Raw genomic sequence first — 22,908 nt, forward strand, 5'->3', positions numbered from 1 at the left:
GTGGCACTTTTACTCACTTTCTTCCAATTTTATTTTTATCCTAACTGACCCGTGTGGCCCTTGTCTTTTTAATCTTTAATGCCTTTCATCCAGTTTCTTTTCTCCGATTTATGGCTACATCTCATAACCTTAAGAGGCTTTCTAATGAAACCTGTGAAGAAAGAAATCACCGCTTTCACCCACATTATCAGGTCAGAAACACTTTTCCTGTCTGAACACTGGTACCTGTTCTTGATGACAGCATTCGACACGCTTCCTCCAAGGATCGGTTCAACGTGTGTGCACACCACTCAACACTTCTGCTGCTCACGCAGGGATCGTATTGACACGAAGCTGAGCAGGGGGAGCAACACTGTAAGCTCTTGTAACATAGCCCATGACAACCTCTCCTCTTCACTTGTTAATTTGCCACTGTACAGTATTATTATGATGAATTCAGTAACAACGGCTGCGTACGTGGGTAGAGACAGAAGAAGAATAGGGTGAAAAAATAACAAGCTATAGAAGTAAAAGGGAGGGAATGACAGATTATAAAATACACCCTGAGATCTGAAAATTTTTCATATTGTTAAGGACCTGACAATGTGTCAGCGCCAATAAAACCTCAAAGGTTCGATTTCACCAACTGCAGTATATTCAGCTGCTCAGTCTCATCGTCAAAGTGATCAGGTGGTCACAGCTCACAGTAAATCATGAGCGGGCAGCACTTTAGGATCACCAGTTTGAATCCAGGCCGCAATAATCATGAAGGTGAAATGGACACCGGTGTCCATTCACTTAACAACTGCTGCAGAGATGCACTTCAGCAAAAACACTTAATCCGTGACTGATTCATGGAGGGCCATAAGTAGAAAAAGTGTCGCTGCACTGCACAGGAGATAATAATACTATTAGCTGGATAGGTGTAAATACGTGTCGTCGTATGGGCTGGCTGCTATGAGCTGTACACCTACACTACAAAATCTGCTCTCAAAAAAGAAAGTTTTAAAATTACATTAAAAGCATGATGTCACATTTTTAGAAATACAGCTACTTGCCTTTTAATGTGGCGTTAAATTAGATGATTTATACTGCTCGTTTCTATTTGTTGGTAATAAGGTTGCAGCTAACAGCAGGTTATCTTAGCTTAGCAGAAGGACTGGAAAGGGGGATAAAATCATTAGTTTTGTTTTGATCTAATATGAGAGTTTTAAAGTATTTCTATGACAATATATCGATTAATCATATTTTTAGGAATACATGATAATATTAATACACACCCATCAATATTATTTTTAAGAATAGTGACCCAGCAGACAATTTTGTTCAGTTTGAAAGTAATAAGCACAAATATTCCTGTTGGTCTGTATGCAGGCTCAGGGACAGTGATCGGTGCATCCTCTCTGAAACATGGAAGCAGCATTGGGTACATACAATTTGAACAAATCAAGCACAAGAACTTATCTGACGCCGGCGTAGCACCCTCGGTGAGGTGCATGAAACACTCCATGTGAGGAATTCATACCGCTCGTACAGCTCTCGCATTTAATGACAGCAGCAGCTACAAAGCTCCAAGTTGAGATGCAAATGCACAAAAACTGGCCATGATCCTGTTTTAAATAGTAAAGAGTCAGGTGGGTCCCTAAAATAAACAGCTAATTATCTACAACGCATTAATATCAGTGTATCCTCGCCAGCAGATCCATAACAGCAATAACCTCAATCTAACCTGTATTTCTGAAGCAGGTGGCAAGTGGTGAAGAGGGTTTGTCTCCACAGGCCAGATTATGAGTTCACAGCCAGACGTGGACAGATGGAGGCAGAGGTTAGCCCTCCCACCTACGCCCTGCTACACACACACACACACAAACACACTTGGCAACCATTTTTTTCACAAGACAATTACCTTGCGACCTCTGCCAGCTCTCTCTCTGTCTCTCTCTCTCTCTCTCTCACATGCGACCAAACACACTCTTGGCCATTTACAAACATGCACAAGAAATGATAACAGTCACAGCAGAGCCACACACAAACCTGTCACTGTGTGTACATACACCACACTCCACAACCCCCTTGGTTCCACAAAGTATGGCAACCAGCTCTGATTCTGAAGGGCACAGCACCCAGCTGCAGCTTTCTAACACAGAGGACAGACAAACTGCGACTCTCCGTGCATATTTGGCAGAGATTTTCGCCTTGTTTAAACCCAGTGCCTGAAGTCATGTCCAATTCAGTCTCTCTTGCTCTCTCTCTCTCTCTCTGTTCTGTTAATTCCATTATCTCTGATTATTTTCTCATAAGCATTGCTGCTCTAATCCACTTGTTGGTCACATATCTTTGTTGCAACAGCCAACCATTGAGTTGATAATGGATATGCACGAACCAGGTTTTTAATTCACTCGTATCTCACTTTGCTCCCACATCCACTGGTAACTGCGATGACAGCACAAATACTCTGGATGATGCCGAACATCATTTCGAGGTAAGATAATGGCCAAAAATGCTTTGCAGGTGAATTTGCTCGGGGAAATGTAAAACAATGCATTAACAATATGGTGTTTACTCATCTTTCAACTGCCTCATATCCCTGTGCTATTTAGTTTGCAGTGCTTAAGACCATGTTTTATTAAATATGTACATAATTTCGCCAATACAGTGTGGTTAAGACTCCCATCTCTGGAACAACATCCACCCCCAGCTAGGATTGATTCCAGTCAGATTTTTTTCTTCTGGATTTCCCCTACTTTGTATTCTTCTCAGTGTCACTACAGTCTCAGGAAAGGGAAAGGAAGCTCAGTGTGGTGGAAGGATTGCACTTGGTTAAAAAAAAAGAAACGATACAAAACATATATATTCTCTAAATTCATTTCAAATTGAGGCTTTAATATGATGGAAAATCTAAATCTTGAATGTTTTAAAAAGTATTTATGTGGCACAGATCTAACTGGCACGCACAAGATAAATATTTCAGCAGCCTTCGAGCAAATCATTCTGATCTTCCAGCGTCGATGAAGTGGAAGGCCCTCTCACTCTCTCTCTTGCTTCTGCATTCACCTTCACCACATGCTGTCTTGGTGGCTCACAGGAGCACCGCCTATGGTGTTATCAAAGTCATCAGCCATTAGTTATCTGCTGTACTCTTTCCAACTAGTGCTCCATGCACCCACACAATCATCCGCGAATCCAAAATCAACCGTATTACGATTCTCATGTCATTCTCAACTGATGTTTGTGAGCTGGCAAAACAAACTGACATTCCCATTTTAGTGATCATCCCGCGGTTTTGTTTGCAGTAATTTATGATGAATGCTAAACCATAATAACTCGAAATTCATAAATCACCAATCCACAGTAAAGGCAGCAAAATTCATTCGCCACTCAGCGCGTGTAACACTTATTACTGATTCCTCATTTGTGACAAAGGGAATCTGCAAGTTTAATGATTGTTTGAAATTGTAACACCTGTTTGTACTATTGAAATGGAAATCATCTAGAGAGTGCGCATTGAATAAACACGTTAAATCTGCTAGAATAATGGTTCAATGACAAAATTCCCAGAAATTCTAAATTTCACAATACTGAACCATGTACACCAGGATATTTCACTTAGTTTGAGACTGAACCGGTATCAATCATAATTGAAATCTAAAATAAAGACTGCACAAAGGGAAAGATAGATAAGACTTTTGTAAGCAAACAGATAGATAGATATGACTCATAGAAGTTCTGAAGTTGTGGAGGAATAATGGCGCTTCTGACTCAGGTAAGAAAGACACACACAAAGTCCACAGGGAAAGCAGGAGACTGCAAAGCCACTGCAGGAAAAGCGATAAATAATTGGACAATTGTACCAGAACAGAAGGAGCATGGCCAGGCATCTCTGTCATGACATGAAAGCATGAATTTTGGTTTCTGAACCATGCACACATAGGAGCAATGTGACAGGAGAAATTTTGGGACACTAAAAACTGCTCTGGCCACAGATGTTTGTAGTTTGTGGCTATAGTCAGATTTGGGAGATGTGGTGGGTTCAAATTATCGCTGTGAGGTGGGGCTCCCACAGCAGTTTGTTATCTGAGTCACTGCAGTGTTGTCAGTATTGATGGGGAAGTCTTGCACGGGCTCTGCCAAAAGAAAAACAGCAGCACAGCCTTGTCAAGGTTGAGCTTGAGGTAGTGGACAAGCATTCGACTGGAGATGTCAGGGAGGCAAGAACAGATGAAAACCGCTCGACTGAAATGAAACTTTATCAGTGCACAAGTGTCATATTCCCAGCTGTCAGAGAGTGGAGTGTAAAGGCAAAGTGTTGCTGGTCTCAGAGGCACAGAAAAAAAAAACAGCCAGACAGGAGTCTATAAAGAGAATAGGGGGAGCCCTAGTAGTAAACCCAGGGGGATCCCAGTGTAACAAATATAGAGAACCTCCCTGCAGTCTATCAAGGTTCTATCTATAATTTGGGGAAAAAAAAAACACCCAAAGAACAGAACACAACACAGACAATAATCACTCCTTACAGTGACTATTTCATGTTTGTAAAAATATTATTTTTGTCAAAAGGGCCAGAAATAGATTTTATAAACTGCCAGTAAATTTCAGGTTTTTTATGTAGCATTTTGCCAATTTCTATACATTTTCATATGCTAAAGCACCTCCACCCATTCCATGTGAAGCCTTGTATGCAAGAAAATTAAAATTGTGGCAGTTTTTGGTACTTTCCGAAAACGTGTTGTCAGCGTCCTCGTTTCAGACTCTCTAGACTGTTATGTGATCTGCTCGCACAAATGTTTCCACTGTGTCAAACAAATTTCCATCAGTTGAAATAGGTTAACTACAATTTATGAAGAAACCCAACAAAGTTTGTCTCCACTACTTTTGTCTTCAAACTGGTCCTTACTTTAAAGGCTCAGTGGGCTATGATTTGGCATTTTTGTGCCTCTCTCCGGTCAGTATGATGTGGTTGCTGACTGTGTTTGTATGCAGCCAGCTGTGACTAAAGCCATGTTTTAAGCGAACACAACTCAGACACATTTTAGTCATTTGTCTCCCAGAACAGAAACGCCTTCATTTTGGCCAACGGTGCCGTCTGCAGCCAGAACCTTACAGGTTCCTGCTGCACTGCCCTAAAAGACACACGCACCACACTGACATGTGCAGATGTAATAACATTAATACTGGCTGCAGTGACAGGGCTGCGGCTGAACACCGACTGTGTCATTTCAATGGAACAAAGCCATCATTAATTTTATGCTGACACTTGTACTTTTCCTGCTATGACAGGTCAAAACTGTCACTGTCTACTTGAACACACAAATAAATAACTGAACTGTCTTACACCATTGCTGTCATAGCGATGAGATGAATGGCACTTTGGCTAAAAAGTTGTCGTTCCAGTATGGCCGATACTGTTACAAGAAGGCATGATTCTAAAGTGCACCTGTCAGATATTGAGATGAACTTCACTGCAGGGAAAATGTTTTGTTGTAACTGTGCAAAGCTGACCTTAGGAAACAGGAAGTAAATAAGTCGAATAGTGAGTGACCATATGCAATTGTGCAAATGGTAAAAAAGTGATGTGCAAGATAGCATGACAGTATGGACAAAAGTGCAAATCAAGCGCGGTAGTTTAAAAGTAATTGAATTGGAATGTAATCGATTAATTGGGACTAGTGTGTTCGATAGTGCAATGAACAACTATACCACCTTTGTGTGTCTCAGTGTACTTCTGCTGAATGATGTGCGACTCACATATTTACCAGTGTGTGTATGTGCACTTGCACAAACATCTGTCTCGACATGACAGCCTATATACGCGTGTGTGCGTGTGTGTGAATGTGTTCCTATTCATGAGTCCTATCCAAAATATGTATGTTTCTTTCCAGCTGTGATGACGACATGCTGATGATTCAGCCCATTCAACACATTAACTCAACCCAGACTCAGATTTAATATGCTATGTGCATTACAGGCCAATGGCTTTTCATTTTAAGTTTAAACACTTGTCATTGAACCAAAGACAATATCAGGGCATGCTGGAGCACAATGAGAGGGTGGCAGAGAGGTAACAGTAGCTCATGGCTGCTCAAGCTGCTGGCACTATCTCAAAGGCATGATTTATTTAGACTAAAGCTCTGCCGCAAAGATTCATCACCTTCAAACAATATCGCGGCGTTCACGTTCAACCCTTACACACTCCAATCACACTGCAGGATTCATGGCTTCTTCATCACAGCACGCTTTGATGGGTTACTTTTAAAAGCTTTTGTGATCATTATAGAAAAACACAAAACTTCCCTTGACAAAGCCAGCCTAATCTTCCACATCACCTTGATCAAATGAGCAGCTAGCAGGACAGTGGGAGCAGGAGAGGGGTTCCTCTCTTTAACAGGATGTGCTTAGTAGTGGCCGGCACAGGTCTGTGGCCAAGCCACAGCAAATGCAGTTTGGTCAAACACTTGTCTTCATCTCTTGCCTGACTGTATAAACATGTTAATCTGTTTGCGTGGATAATGATCAACAACATATGTTACTGCATCTGATGTTTTCTTTTCCTAGCACTGTGCGACCACACTGCCTACAGTGTTCACATGTAACCTAAGAGCAGATCATTTCAGTCAGATGTCAAAATTTCAATTGGGCACTAATGGGGAAGTTGTTGAAGGCAGTTTTCCACCACTTCGTCTGACGTCGTGGGTAATTCCTGAGCATTTCTGTGTAATGTTGGGAAAAGAAAAATTGCATTTCATCATTGTTCTAAAAAATACCGCAGTGGCAATTTAAGACTTCTATGCAACAGAGAAAAGGGAAACGTTGGATAACTTTTTATGGCGTTTATAAAGGGTAGTTCAACATTCTGGGAAACACTTTTATTTCCCTGAAGTCAAATGAGATATCTCTCCTCCACATTACCCTCGATAAAGCTATAACCTATTGCTTTTACAGAGCAGGAGAACGTAGGAGTAAAGGGTTAATGCGGGGACTGTGAGCTCAACTGAATTTGTCTTCTGTTGATAATAATCCTGGATTTATTATGTCACATACTTGGGTCGTTTGGCATTTGGTCATGCACAGAGTATACATTTATGTTATTAAATTATTGTTATGTAATTAATGTTATGGTTTAAAAAAAAAATTTAAATAAATAAATCACTGATCCGCTGATCTGCGTCCCATCTGTTGAACGCTCTGTGGGTAAATACAAGGCTACTTTCAATTTCAAAGGTCACAACAGTTTTATCCTTTGATTAGAAAAAAAAAAAACAACCAAAAAACAAACAAACATGCGTTTGTGTCCATGTGTTTGTTGAAAGAAAATCGACAACTTCATTGTGTACTTTCATTTTAATGTTTGTTCCTGTGATCAGAAACTGTAGTGATTTTTTTTTTATTGTTTTTTTACTGAGCTTGACTGAAAAATGGGAAAGTGAGTCTAATTGTTGTGTGAGGGATACTGAGTAACATCCTCTTCTCAAGTCCTGCATAGCAAATGCACCTTCATAAAATTCATCCATTCGGTGCTCAGCTGGCAGGCAACACTCAAAGCCATCTAGGCAGATCATTTAACGCATGCCAATCTACACACTGCCTTAATATTTTCAATACGAGTAAAAACATAATTAACCTGCTGATTATTCACACTAAATGTGCCTGACGATATGAGAGCTTCAGTTGCTCAGTCAAATGAGAGTAAATCAGCATTTCTGAACGGATGACTGTCTCCATTTTTGGAATGAAATCATGCAGTTTTATTATGTGGCTGTGACATGTACTGTATTCTCACTACAGCAAAGCTAAAAACCTTTGAGCATGATGAATACACAACAACAAACAGCAACTGCTTTCCATAATGTGTGATGAAAACAAGACTATGACAATAAGTAAAGGTTCCTCTGCTGTAGTTGTACAACATTGTCAAGTATTGTGGAGACTCAAAATCAAAGCGAATTATAGTCAGTAACTGTGAACTGTTTGCACTGGTTTGTGCGACCAGATCAAAAGCTGGAAAACTTAGCACAATGTTTTAGCTCCAGTATTGAATGCCTGCTTACGTCACATCAATAGTCTGGGTGAAAGCAATGACCAGAGCAGCAGTGCAAGGAAAAGCAAGAAGAAGGCAGAGCAAGGGAGAGACAGTGAGGGAGAAATCTCACAAGGAAGAGACAGAGACAAGAGAAGGTCAAAGCATGAGAGAAAGAAACTCAGGTGAGCAGCTCTTCAACACTTGGCAAAATGCAGACATTCCCAGTGTTACTAATGATTACTTTAAGTATTGGTTATGAAGTGGATTTTCTTTAGTACAGAACAGTGGAAGAAGTCTTATTACCATAGTTTTCTGCAGCGTTTTATGTATGTGTGCGTGTGTGTGGGCTGTAAAATAATCTTCCTCAGGAGTCTTTCCCTGCTAACAGACCCTTGATTTCTGGCCTGGTTAAGACATACCTTTGATGACTGTGACAGCTATTCCTTCACAGTTTTCTGATCTTTCTTAAACCAATCCATAGCTTGATCATAACGGTAATTGCAAAATTTCTCTAACGAAAATAAGCAGTTATTGTCTAAATGTCATATGTCTAGTGTAAGCCGTCTCATGTGTTTGTTTTTCTGTCAATATTTATTCCCCAAACATGCTGCCTTGACTTTGATGAACTAACAATTTTCCATTGTACTTTTATTAAATTGAGACTTGAGGACAAATAGTCCATATAACACTCACTACCAGAGTACATCTCCATGATATGTATGGACATACAACGTAGACAAATGGTCTTTCACACTAAAAGCAATCCTGCCTAATCAATACTCCAGCTATGAAACACAATTAAATAGGCTCAGATTATGATTAACTTAATTACACCTCGATGTCCTACACTAAGGGAGTCATAATTGATGGTTTAGGTCATTATTAGCAGCTTGCAAACTGGTGAGGTAAGGCTAATAAGTCAAACTGCTACATACTTGTTTTATGGTTTCAGCTGATACATTTTTGTTCTGAATGCCAGTGTGCACACACACACACACAGACACACACACTGAAAACTACAAAATAAAAGCAGACTATATAAAAAAAAAAAAGACCTTGTGCAATAAATCATGCAAATGATGATATAAATATAAATACCAGCAGAACACGGAGTACAGAGGAATTTAGAAATGTCTCAAATAAAAATAAATGCAGCCAGAGAGGTTATCAATCCATGTTTGTAATGCAGACTTAAATCAATTGAACTGTATAGTGTATTTTTCTCCATTACAACTGCTTCAGCAGTCTGAGTAAAGGACTCTCTCCAACAGCAGGAGGAACATCTGTCAAATATCTACCGCAGTGCCTGAAAGGCCTTTTCACATCAAGTCAGCTTTAATAGGTAACTGAGGACCAAAATTCCCTCTATCGTTTCAACCTCTCCATCCTGCTTTTCTTCTCCTTCTCGCTGTTGCTCTGCTAAACTAAACCTGATATAATCCCTCTCCTGTTTCCTCCTCTCCCCATCGTCCTGAGGCTTAGTCGATATATTAGACTTCTCCACACGTGCACAGCGAGATAATGCAAATGTTTCTATAAATAGGGACAATAGTGCTGACAGTAGCAGTCTCTCAGTGTAATTTTCGTGAACACACACACACAGTAAATACTAACGAGAAAAATCTCCCCGTTTGCTGTGTGCTTCATCAGTGATGGCTTTGAAGCAGCATATACTGTAAAAACGAGTTGCCCACACAAACACATTTCAGTTACATCTATAAGACACTCAAATATAGGACACAAAATAAATCAATGTAGCCTAAACAGCTCAAACAAACAGCACACGACTTGAATCTGCAGCAGACTAAACAGCTTGAATTTACATAATACTGAACTCTGCTCTGTGTTAGACATTACAGCTCATGTACAACACACTCTGGCGTTCTGCTTCACTGTACAAGCCAAATTTATCTGCCACTTGTACTACTCAAACTCGTGTCCTACATCTGGTTGCAACACACATATTCACTACTTCTCGGTCAGTTTTACATAACATCTGCTAAAATCACAAGACGCCTGGGAATTTGTGTCTAAATAATCCAGAGCTACATAAAAGGCAGCCATAAAAGTTATAAAGTCCATAGATATCTGACTTTCGGCAAATGAACGGAAGCTAAAGTGAAGTGGAAAAAATGGCTGAGATCAATAAAGCAAATGAATCATTTTCATCCTTCATGTTTCCCGCTCCCTCTCACCTTCCAGCTCGTGATGAATGACATCGGAGAGGTTGGGCTCTTCACCCCACCAGAAGATCCACAGCTCCTTTGCATCGGGCTTGATCTTGCGTCGCCACACGCACAGCAGGTTGGCCTGCACGCAGCGCATGAAGCTGCGCAGGACCGGGTCGTCCTGGGCTGGGGCCGAGATCACTGGCCCATACTCTCCACCACTGCGAAAGCTGTAGCAACGCCATTTAATGCCCATCAGCTCCGCCTGGGAGAGAAGAGAGTACTGATGAAAAGATTGAAGCTGTAAGTAGCATCAAACATCTTAAAAATCAGTAACGCGGGATTGTGGTTATGTTTTACTGGCTAACAAAGTAATCTCATGCTGGCTTCAGCTTGAACATGATTAAATTTTACCAAAATATTTGTGCACCAATTCAAGCAAATTCAAGGCCACACTTCTCCAATGTGGTGATTTGCTGCTTGTCTGTTTTATATCACTGTAAATTGAACATCTTTGTGCTGGTGTTCTATAAAAAAAAACCCAAAAGATCTGAAGAGAACATCTGCAACTGAGATGGTTGTGGTGATGGGCATTAAAATTCACAGAACAAGCTGATATAATTTTATGCAAAGGGCCTCTCTTTTTAAATAAATACATCACAAGTCAGCAACTATCTCAAAATAAAATCCCTCATTTGACTGCATCGTTGGAGCCACGTTGACCAATCTACAGCATACACAGATATTCCATTTCACATAAAAGAGGCCATCAGACGATGCTGATTCGATCAATAACTGCACAGACGGTATCCAATTATGTTGTATTTCCACCAGCTTCCTGTTTACACTGCTTTGATCTTTGTGTAAACGTTCAACTGCCTTTAATGCCTCCCTGTTGTGTCATTGTAACCATATTTAACTCATACTTTTACTCACTGCTGCTGTAAAGATTCGATAAAGAGTGTGTGTTTAACTACTGCACAGAGGAGCGGTGAATGACGTGATGAGGTAACACTTAAATACAGAGGGAGCTAGAAAAGAGCACGAGAGACATGAGAAGAGGAAATAGTGCCGGGGTCAGTGGTTGGAGCCTGGCCCAGCAACTGACATCTTCTCCATTTGATCTAATGGGATGATACATGTTCATGTTGCCTATTGCAGACTTGAGCGTGGAGGCTTTGTGTCATGACACATTTCGCAATGAGCCAGAAAAAGAGGCTCCCACCTGCTCTGGAAACTTTTTAAAAATGTTTTGGTTTTATTTTGGGTTGAGGGGGGTTGTATGTATGTCCTTGTGTTTGTCTTAGTGCTTGAATGAGTGGATCTAAGGATGGAGATTCTCCAGGTGAGTCCTGCGACCTGGTGTTCGCCCAGCTGTGAGGATCATGTTTGACACACTGGCCCAGGCACAAAGCCATCCAAGACCAGCTGAGAGGAGAAAAAAAAATACTGATCTATTTTAAAACTGAGTCAGGTAGAGCGAAGCTGCTCCCAGAAAATTAAAGCCTGCAGTGTCTTTGAGTGGACGAAGAAAAGGAGGCTCCGCAGCTTTGATGATGGCAGAAAGAGAGAGAAGCCAAGGATAACAGTGTGCGGTTTCAGCAGGTGTGTGTCTGTGTCAGAATTAATATCAAGCCAAACACATGATTCCCAGGAATTCATGTTACTAAAAGTGTGATATGATCGACACATACACTGTAGCATAAATAAATTATAAATATGACCGCCAGTAACAGCCTGACTTCTGAATGCGCCTATAATTATGAGCATGTTCCTCCTGTAATGACAGTGTGTGTAATGGGAGATATAAACATTGGTGCTGTGATAAGCCAAGGCCTAAAATTAGCCATGACAAGGTCAAGGATGCTGTTTCTCCCAAAGCAAAGAGGAAGACATCTGCTTGCACTGCCTCGTCACTCCCAGTCAATGTCAAAAGTTCCTTCACTGTTTGACACAGCTGTCTGCTGCTACTGAATCAGGCATTCAGAGGAGGAGATGAGGAGAAGTGAAATGTCAGAAAATATATTCACAACAGAGGCACACCAGTTGTTTGTTTTATACAGCAAACACAAGATCCCTTACAACCATAAAAATACTCTGCTCAGAATAATAACTTGTCTGATACAATGTGGGTTGTTTTTTTTTGTGTGTGTGTGTGTTTTTTTCCACAAAATGAATAAATAACAAGTTAACAAGTCTGCAGATATGTTAGTGGCTCTGTGAGGCTGCTAAGATTTTTTTATGCTGTGGTGCTGCTAAGTAGACTATATTTTACAACATGTTCCAACAATCAGATATAAATCCTGATTGATTGATATTGCCATGCATGGATCAATGATGATAAAGTGGTTAAAAATGGCTTTCAACAGTGCTCTGGTGTCAAACTCGCCAAGGGAATCTCAAACGTGCAGGTAAAATGTCCACACTATTTAATGTTGAAATGAGTCTTGGGATATGATAATAATATTTGACCAGAGGATGCGCTTTAGCCCCAAACACAGTTGCTGTGAGTTTTGTTTTTTTGACCATGTGAGAAGCACTCGCCCTAACATCCCACTGGACTCTCATGGAGGATTAGCTGTGGCACAGTTGTAGGATGAGGAACAGGGCCGCAGTCAAACACTGCCAGGCAGATCCAAACACGTGCTTGCCCACATACATAAGGCAGGGCAGCTGTGATGATGTGCAGACAAAATGCTGACATGCATCAGGAGGCACATAATTTCAAGTTGACATCCAGTTATTTTTCCACTGATGACAGCTAAGATCTGCCTGTCTTTGTGTGTATTTTAGTGATTGTATGTGCAAATGCATCCTTACATGTATATGTGTGCCGGTCTATATATTCCAGTTACACCTACAAATTGCATACTAGATGGCTTCAGTTTCTCAGCGCAGTTCATCCTCACTATCAGCCCTCTGATGTCAAAGTAATACCAACAACCAATTCTCATCTTTATATGAATATGTTATCGCTTGTAACAGGAAGGAGAGAGCAGAGAAAAACTGTCAAGCGTGTCAAGAAACTGTAACTCACTGACAAATCAGTGCTGTGAGTAAAATCCTGATACAATAACTTTATCTCTATTATGGTCTCCTCTATTGAGGTTTTAGACTTATATTATATTATATTATATTATATTATATTATATGTAAAGACGGGCACTCTTATCCAAACAACTCACAAAGGAAAATTTGTAACTACTCTCATTGATCTCTGAAATTTTGTTGTTTTTATGGGTTTTTGTGTTGTGTTGTTTATTATTATTATTATTATTATTATTATTATTATTATTTAAAATGTAATTTAATGCTTTCAGCAATGGCACATTGGTGTAGATGATGGGAGGCGTATTTGCAAAGAAGGCAGGTAAAAATAAGATCAGTGTTGGATCTGAAGCCACAACGTCTTCGCCACCCTTGAATATGTGAGTGAACAAAGCTATGACTACTCCAATCAGCAGTCTGTATATATTTTTTTAAACTACAGCAGGGGTAAAAGGGTGGAGGGGTCAACAAAAAGACAGCAGATTTTGTTTCATTGTCAATAAAACCTGCACTCCACCAGGCTCCTTGTTCTCCAGGTTGGCTGGTTCAATTTGTGATGAAGTGCAGGACCAAAAACAAGAGTTTTTCGTTCCGTTGGTAAGATGGACCAAAGCTTTGCCCTCACCCTCACCTCTATTATCTTTCCTGTCTCCACTCTCCTGTCATCTCTCATATTCTCCCATTGTCATGGAGACCTTCTGAATACAACCAGAACTATCTCAGGCACTACTTCTCACTTCTTTTTTTTTTTAATTCCTCTCTTTATGTCTTTTTGTCTCGTAAACCGAGAACAGATAACAGCTTACCATATGTTTCCAGAATAGTACTGTGTCAGCACAGAGGAGGAGGAAGATTGTGCGCTATTTCTAGTATTCTATTAAAATACCTCTCCTCAGGTGGCATGGAAATCTGTGTTTCTTCCACTGGGATTGATTTTTTTGCTTGTTTTTAATTGCTTTTGTATTTTTGAGAAAATTGATTTTAAGGAACGCAAACTTCATAAAAGCAGAGAGTTAAAAATCATTTCCTGACAAATTGAACTGAGCCCAGGCTTGGAAAACTCTATCTATATCCCAACCAAAGGTCAAATTCAGTGCATCCGAGATGTGCTTCTAATCAAAAGAAAATATGGAGGTCATAACTCTTTGGCATACAAAACAGAAAGTAGTGGATTGAGTGAAAACCATGTGGCTTCCACAGAGGATCATCTTTCCAGGATTTGGAAAGGTTTGCCACATTGCAGGTCTTAAAGTCAGATGCATACATAGAGGTTTGGGCGTATATTGTTATAAGTCAACAGGATTAGCAATGCAAAGGAAACCTTCAGCGGAACTGAGAGAAAAATGCACTCGACATCTACTTTGCTGTTCCTTCTCAAGAACTTGTGACACTTTTTGAACAGACCTACTGAACTTCACAACATGTGGTTAAATGTATGTTTGTTTTGTACTTCCATGTTGGAAAACACCCACACACACACACAGACACTCTTTCACATACTTTTCCTGAACGTGAACTCAGATGAGGCCTTGCTACTGTCTGGTGAAGAGAAGCGTGTGTATGAACAGAACACTTCTTTTCATTTTCTTGACAAACGAGCACACATTAAAAAAATATATTTGCATTCACAGAAAAGGAAAAATGCTGGTTGTCTTTACTCAAGCTTGAGGACATCTTTCTATCAGAATTGTGGCAGATGTGTGTTTTGTTGTTTGTTGATTGTGCTCCCACCTACATGGGTAGGTGGCTGGTCCTCTATCAAAGCTGACAGAGAGCATATGACAAGCGTCACCTAAGAAAGATGCCACTCCTTTAGGAATCTCACAACAATGCAAGAGCATTGCAGTCTGATAGCCTGACAAAGAAGGCACTTTAGGAAAATGAAAGACAGCTTGTATCAGCAGTTTTACCTACTCTGGCACAAGCGAAACACTTATTCAGTGAGAGTGGCATGGCTTTCTCATCAATGTCAAATCTATTTAGACACTTGACAGGCTGCCAATATTTGGGGTGTGATGCCTGTGAGTTTTTAGATAAGACTCCTCTTTATCAGACACATGCAAGGCTATCTCTCTTTGATTCAATGTCAAAGAACGGGAGGGAATCTAATTATTTCTAACAGACACTGTGAAGTACTACTTATTTGAAGGTTCAGCAGAAACACCCCATGTGAGTTATAATCTCTTGTGTTTTCATGAAATCAAAATCTATTTTTATTCCAATTGTGATCATCTTTTATCGTCAATGGCCATTTAATGTGCATTTCATTGATATACATTCACTATTTCCTTGAATTCCACTTCCTAACTACACACATGAAACTATATTTGTATATTATCAATCTTTTTTTTTTTTTTTTTTTTGTAATTTGAGCTCATCGATGGGAACCTCACAGTTTACTGTTCAGGCTTTCACAAATGTATCAGAGCTAGTTCACATTCAACTGGCAAAGCACAGGGTCTCTTTGATCATGAAGCAGTCACAGAAAATTAAATGCATTTGTCATCACGGTTAGCTCTGATCCCAGTCCTTCCACAAAAAAGGCATTTACACACCAAGAAAATAGCCATTTTGAGTATTCATTATTATATATATTTTTTTATTATTCATAACCAATTAACTATTTTCATCGTACCTCGTAGAAAAGTGCTCACGCTGTATGCAGCTTGAAATCATGCTGCATACTACTTTTTATGGGATGATGGATAAAGCCAAAATAATGACTGCGTCCTAAATTTGAGCAGCAACTGTTATCCTATATTTCTGACAGTGTGGATGCTCTGCAAATGTTTATTGGTCTATAAAAAAAAAAAAAAAGCTAACACACAAAATGACAACTGTAACCTGAGTATTATCAAATCAACCAGGGCTGAAATTGCAGTGATTACAACTTCAGTGGCATTTTCCATGAATGCATCGCAGCTGGCTGATTACAAATCATTGGAAGTATCAGAAATAAATATGGACCAAGACAATGTTGATTAAGTGGCTATGCGAATAAGTCAGCAGCAAGAAGCCACCAGTTAGACGAGCCAGTGGCAGAAATCAGAACAGGCAACAACTCCCCCTTCATCAATTAACCCACTGAAATCAAATTAACCCACAAGGAGTTGTGCTCCCCTCTGGCATTTTACACCACAAATGAAGAGCAATGCACATTACTGCGCTTGTGAGGAAGCGAGACTAACACAAAAAGCAACAAACAGGTGTAGAAAGAGGGCCTCTGGGGCAGCAGACACTAAACAGATGCTTTTCCTCTGCCTTGTGCCATCACCTTTACGAGTCTCTAAAAAACAAGGGGCCGTCATTTGATCTGTGTTCTGCTGTAGCATCCAGCCCTGGGAGGTGAGCAAGCCAAGCGACCTAATTAGAGCAGCGAGAGTCCCCAGGGCTGAGTGACGGATAGACCTGCCAATCATGCTGCGGAAAGCCTCTATCAAGCAATGACTTCTAACCTGACACAAAGAGAGGCAGCAGGCAGGAGGGAACAGCAGTGGAGGACCAATATGGACACTGAGACACTGCGTACAGTTGCACTGCCGCATCTAAAAGGGCTGACAAGATCCCCAGCCTTCTGGCGTATAAAACAACACAAAGCTGCAGCGTCAGACCACTTTTAATGTGCTAAGGGACAGGCTAAAGGAGTGGCTTCGCTTAGGCTAAATTATTAATATGCAAATAAATAAACCAGTCGCGGCTTTGCTGGTGTCTCTGGTGTAACTTAATTAAACTGTGACAGGCCATAAGGAGGGAAAAGGGAGAAGACAAAGACAGAAAAACTGAGACTCGCAAAGATGGGAAAACAGAAAAAAGAGAGAGAGAGAGAGAGAGAGAAGTAAAAACTGTTGCTAGGCAACATACAACATCTGTAGGAATTCAACGAGGTATTCAATTTTTGAGATATCTGTCTCCAGGGTTACAGTGGGAATATAACATTTTTAGCACCTCTGTGTCCCTTACTTTACTCTAAAAACCACAAAGGAGTCAAACTCTGTCTCCGTCTGGCCCCTTACAGCTGGAATCCATGAGCTCAAATTTGGCTTAAGATATTATTGAGTGTGTCATACATGCATCAAGAAAGTCTGGGGATTACCAGAAGCAAGACATTAACGTTGCAGTATAGGATTACTCACTGAGTTTCTTTAGTGAGAGAGCGATTTGAATTTTATTTTTAAATTATTCAGTGCAGTAATTGAACAATTAGCACTGCATGGAGGCTTCTGAAATGCCTACAAGTAGTTAATATTCTGATTGTTTCTGAAATTGGACAAATGGAGCATAAGCAGTATAAAAAATATCTCATTTGGCTTGTAATTTCTGGCATTGATTTTTTTTTCTTTTTTCCACAGGGATGCTGTTTCAGATAAAATGACAGGACCCGCATAAGTCAGCATGATTTTTTTCTTGTTTCATTACACAGCAGATTAAAAAAAAACACAAAAGAGAAAACCTGGAAAGCAGCAATGCCTTTGTGTTTGTGTGCATGTGTTTGAGAGTCCAAGAGGCAGGCAGGGCTAGACAATCATTTGTCTTAGGTCACACCTGGACAGGTTTCAACCTGCAACTCGCCTGGCTACTGTCTCTAATCTATTATTTCCTTACTAAGCGGGAGTGGAGACACTGAAAGTCTTCTGCACTTCAGCAAACACGTTCTATGCATGTGAACACACACAGTTTTACGTAATCCAGCTCAAACCAAGCCAGGAATTTCCTCTCCCTTCCATTCAACTTCAGCAGATACAATGGCATGTTCATATCTTTGCTCTGAGCACTTGCTCACTTGCTCAGTTTTCTATCGAATCTTTTGAATTCCACTGTAGTACTGCAATGGCCTTTTATTCCACCAAGCAAGCCAGGACTGAAATTGAGCTGTACAAATTTTCATCAGCATCTGAAAAAATCATGGGTGTCTGCCTAATTCAAGATGAGAGAGAGCCCCGTTTGGCAGCGCTGGGAGAATCAATGCACCGCTACCGACTGTGAATCAACAGTCTGCGCATAATGTGTTTGTTCTCATCAAGTACCCGTCTGATTGGTCACAGATAATCTCTCAATGGAACATGAACACATGATAATTAGAATTTGCAACAGCACAGCAGACGACATTAATGTTTTCCTTCTCTCCTCTTGTTTTCCAGCTCTAAAAGGCACCCTTTAACCTAAGTGTGCTCTAACTGCAATTGAATCCCAGCCAACCATGATATTGGCAAAGCTGTCTGGCTTGCAGAAAATATTTGCCCAGTTACTAGCAGGGCAATATCTCCCTTTAAAGAAATTCTCTTTGTCAACGAACATGCAGTCAGGTGAAGCGATCGCAAACAGACAAAGTCCAGGACTCCAGTGTGATGGCACAGAGACCCGGGGCATGACGTTTACCTGAGCTTTATCTACCAATCAGACGACAGGCCTTGGTGTATTCAGTTTAAATTACAAAATCTGGAGCAACAAACATCTAAAATCTAACAGCTTGTAGGAGTGGGTGTTAATCTTTAAGGAAAACCCCCGGAGTTTGAGGGGGATGTGTATGAGCCAGGAGGAGGGTTAGGGTTAGGATAACAAGAATATCCAAAAAAAATAATAATAATAAAATTAAAGGTTTAGGGGCATTATCACACCCAAATATTGCATGTATATCATTGAAACACATTTAAAGAAGTCATTCTGCAAAATGAATGTACCTATGTACCTATCTATCCATATCTATATGTATAGTTTCATCTATAGCTGATGGTCCATATGCCAGCTAACTAGCTCACATTCCAGCTATCACAAGCAATTGATGGTACTAGCCTCGGCCCATTCCTGCCAATCCTCCGATTCCACTCAGCCTTCTGTTGTTCTGCACATATGCAGGAACACCAGCGGGCGCTAAGAATAGAACACAGCTGGCACTACAGGGCTTACATATTTCACACTCAAGTCACCGTGCTCCAAAATACTCCTGCCCATCCCACCCCATTTCCAGGATCGGGACCAGCGCTGGATCCCTCCCTCCTTCTCTCCCTCCCTGTCTGTCTTTGAACTGTTCTTCACCTCTGAGCCAGGACCCTGACAAGCCGACTGCTCAGATAAGACACATGACTACACTCAGGAGAGTTTACCAGAGAGGAGACGTGTCATAAAAAACAGAGGCATGCTTGAGAAGAACCCCATCTTCCTGTTCCCAAGCCATTTGCACCCCCTGTATTTCCACCAGCAGCAAACCTGTGCTCGTTTTCTTATAGCAAAAAACAATCTGATAAATCCGTACGTCTGTCACTTACATGCAGGATGCCGTGTTCACACAGGTGGGCCAATACCTGGTCGAGTCATATTGCGATGACAAGGGATTCCCACAGCAGTGACAGGGGCAGATTAGTGGGGGGCACCGCACACAGACTCAAGGTGAAGCCAGTGCTCGCTGTCAAAACTCCAAGCAAGCCGAGCCAAAAGCACAGGTTGGGCGTAGGGGGTGGACTGTTTAGTGAGAAGTAACCAGATGGAGCTGCTGCATAGGGCACGCAGCAGAAGACTGAGGCTCCTGCCTACGAAACCTGGACTGAGCCTCTCCTTGTGTAAAAGGACACTGTCATGGCTTCAATTTCATCATTACGCATTTCAATATATAGTACACTTTCATAGTTTTACAAAGAGTAAAAAAAAAATAAAAAAAAAACTGTGAAAATATAAATAGCTGACATTGAATTCCTGCATTTATGACCTTGCCTAGTCTTAATTTCATTAGATAGTTTCTGATTTAAAGGATCAGTCCGTTGCTATTTTTGTTTACAAGTCACATGAAAATACAAAATCCCAAGTTAAATTGATCCAACTACTAGGAATTAAATTTGTAACCAAAGCCTGAAATCGCTCTGTGCCTTAGAGCAACACTGTAAACTACTGCATCAGGTGACATGTTCTTTCACTACAGTGAATACAGGCACTATCATTAATTTCAGTCGACACCATGTGCGTGCACCACTCTGGGTATTTATGGCATCTAAATCCACACACACAATAAATTCTTTATTTAGCAGTGTTTGCATAGCATTTGCTAAAACATACGGCATCCTGCTTCCTTGTAAATTACTGAGCCCGTTTTTTAATAGATAGTTTTACAATTATATACACACACACACACATATATATATATATATATATATATATAAAAGACATTAAATTACCATTAAGTTATAGTATAGATTTGGGAAGTGGCATTGTGAACAAGAAATTTTTATTTCTCAAAGTCCGATGAGAAAAATAGAATTGCTCTGTTATCAGCATCACAATCAACACTCAGATCTCATATCAACATTTGCTTTGTATCAAGTATCAAGTGTTACATAGTCCTATTAAACTCCAGCTCAACCAATTCCTCAGCACAGCCCTTCCTGACACACTCTTCATCCAACCACTGCCTCTTTTTCATCCCTAAGCACCCTTGCAATATCCACTACCATTAATAACGGGGAAATGCAAACAGCCTATATTAAAAAGGCACCATTCCTGATTACCTGCTTCTTCGTACAAGCCTCGGCCACTCACCTGCCATAAATCAAGACACTGCTGTTAATGGTATTCCCTCAGCCACGTCTCTTAGCACTTTATTTCTGTGCCAGACAGTGGCATCATTATTATACATGCAAGATCTCTATTGGAATACAGTTTGGCTAATGAGCACCTCTTAGTTGATCACATTAGACCTTCACTTGAGGACACTTAATTACCAGTGTTGCACGCCACACGCCTCTGTGGAGGGACAGGAGAAGTCCTTTAATTAAGGCCTCTGCAATGTACCTGTGTTTGTACAAGTCTGCATCCTTGGGATATAGGATGTCTTTGCAGCCCATGTAAAGGCGATAAAGCATGTGCATGAGTGCACATGCATGTGAGTGAGTGTGGGTGGGTGGAAGATTTAGAGTGTGCATGGGAATTGCATTTGCGATACATTCGTTTGTGTGGGCATGTGGGTGTTTTTTTTTTTCCTGTCTCCACGTCAATGCTTGTGTTTGTGAATGCACCTGTGTGTGTTTGCCTGTATGTCTGCGTCTGTCTGTGTAATGTGATGGATGTTTGAAGTTTATCTCCTGAGTCTGTGTGGTCTACAGTGTGCACAGGACACATGCACGCACATGCACATCCACATCCACACACAACGCACACACCCATACCTCAAGGCGTCCTGTGTCATGAGGCTCTTAACTGTCTCCTCCTTGCATTTCATAATCAGGCAGGGACTCATTGTTATAAGAACCTGCCCAGTCCACAAAAAGATGACAGTTTTCTCTCTCTCTCTCTCTTTCTCATTGTATTACCCCCTCTTTAATTTTCTCTCTTGCTGTGCCTCCCTTTTTCACTCTTGGTCTCTTGAACAGGCTGAGGCTAGCAGTCAGGAAATGCACATCAGTCATAATACTTTCCTAAAATGAAAACAGATTCCACTGCAGTCCTTCAGCCACTCTCTCTCTCTCTCTCTCTCTCTCTCTCTCTCTCTCTCTCAAATGCAGTCCTTCAGCTGAAAACATTCCTGCCTTTCTCCTCATCCCCCACCCCTAACTCCTCCATCGCTTTTTCAACTTCACTCACCCCGCTCGGGTCTTGTCTCCCACTTAGAAGGGTCTTGTTTGCTGTCTGTCACAGATGGATGATCATCAGCACACGAGACAGTTGTTTTGTGGGTTGCATGACGGCAGCGATCTCAAGTATCGTACACCAGGCCTCACAGAAGGCGTGACAGTACTCTAGTGCGCCCCCATAAAGACCCACCTTATGGGCCCCTATGCTTTCTAAGGTACTTTCTATTAATGCAGGTTGCAATAACAGCCAGTAAATCAGTGTGAGGGAGAAGGTTAGTGCATGTAGGAATGCTGTTTAACAGTCTGTCACACCAGTGCGTTCACTAGTTTACCGACAAGACCTTTATGTGAACACAAAGCTTACATGACCTGAAGGAAAAGGTTAAGAAATATCCAACCATAGAAGCCGTTTCCCCTCATTTTCAGGGCTCTAAAAGACAAAATAAGGGTAATGGGTCTTATCATCAGCATATGTTTTAATCTATAAAATGCCTATCACAATTTCCTATTAAGTTAAGATCTTTTTGTAACAACAATCAAAGCCACAAAAGATAATTCATTTATAATGAATGACAGAGATGCATTTTTCGTTGTTAAAATTATCCAATCAACTAATCAACTAGATGCTCAAGAAATAATATTAAGTACAAATTGGTAAAAATGCAAGACACTACTTTTTTCAAGATCAATATTCATTTGACTTGATTTGTTAATTCCCAGAAACAACAAAAGTGCATCGGCCTCCAAACATCATGATGTAATTTCCATCCCGGTGTCTGTCTCCTCTGTCTCTTTGTCTCAGTCGTACCCTCTAACCAGGACACTCGGCGTGTCATTAGTGTTTCGCTCGATCTTGGATTTCTCAGTTGGAGCCCCTGCCAGTGAGTAACTGCCGTGGCACCAGCCAGTCATAAATATTCTCAACAAGCCAGCTGATGGATGGTCTCTTTCTCTCTCAGTTTGAAAGGGATGTTCACAGGGCCGGCACGTCAGCCAACAACGCCACGGCAAGTGAATGAAAGCTTCTTTTTTTTTTTTCCCATGAGGGAAGAGCCTCACCTGAGACACTAACAGAGACATAATCTCTGTTTTTAGAGGTAAGGTGACACACAAAGAATTTAAATCATCTGACGGTGGAGCA

At 40.8% G+C, this 22,908-nt stretch overlaps 1 protein-coding gene across 2 annotated transcripts in view; it reads right to left on the bottom strand.

Annotated features, from left to right (window-relative positions):
• LOC115051809 (mediator of RNA polymerase II transcription subunit 13-like) overlaps positions 1-22,908 on the bottom strand; it is a 67,297-nt gene that overhangs the window by 42,075 nt on the left and 2,314 nt on the right. For both annotated transcript variants that reach the window (XM_029515481.1, XM_029515480.1), the window contains exon 2: positions 10,192-10,429. In XM_029515481.1, coding sequence (XP_029371341.1) covers positions 10,192-10,429 — 238 coding nt within the window. The remainder of the gene's footprint in view (positions 1-10,191; positions 10,430-22,908) is intronic.

Source organism: Echeneis naucrates, chromosome 12 (genome assembly GCF_900963305.1).
Source record: "Echeneis naucrates chromosome 12, fEcheNa1.1, whole genome shotgun sequence".
NCBI lineage: Eukaryota > Metazoa > Chordata > Actinopteri > Carangiformes > Echeneidae > Echeneis > Echeneis naucrates.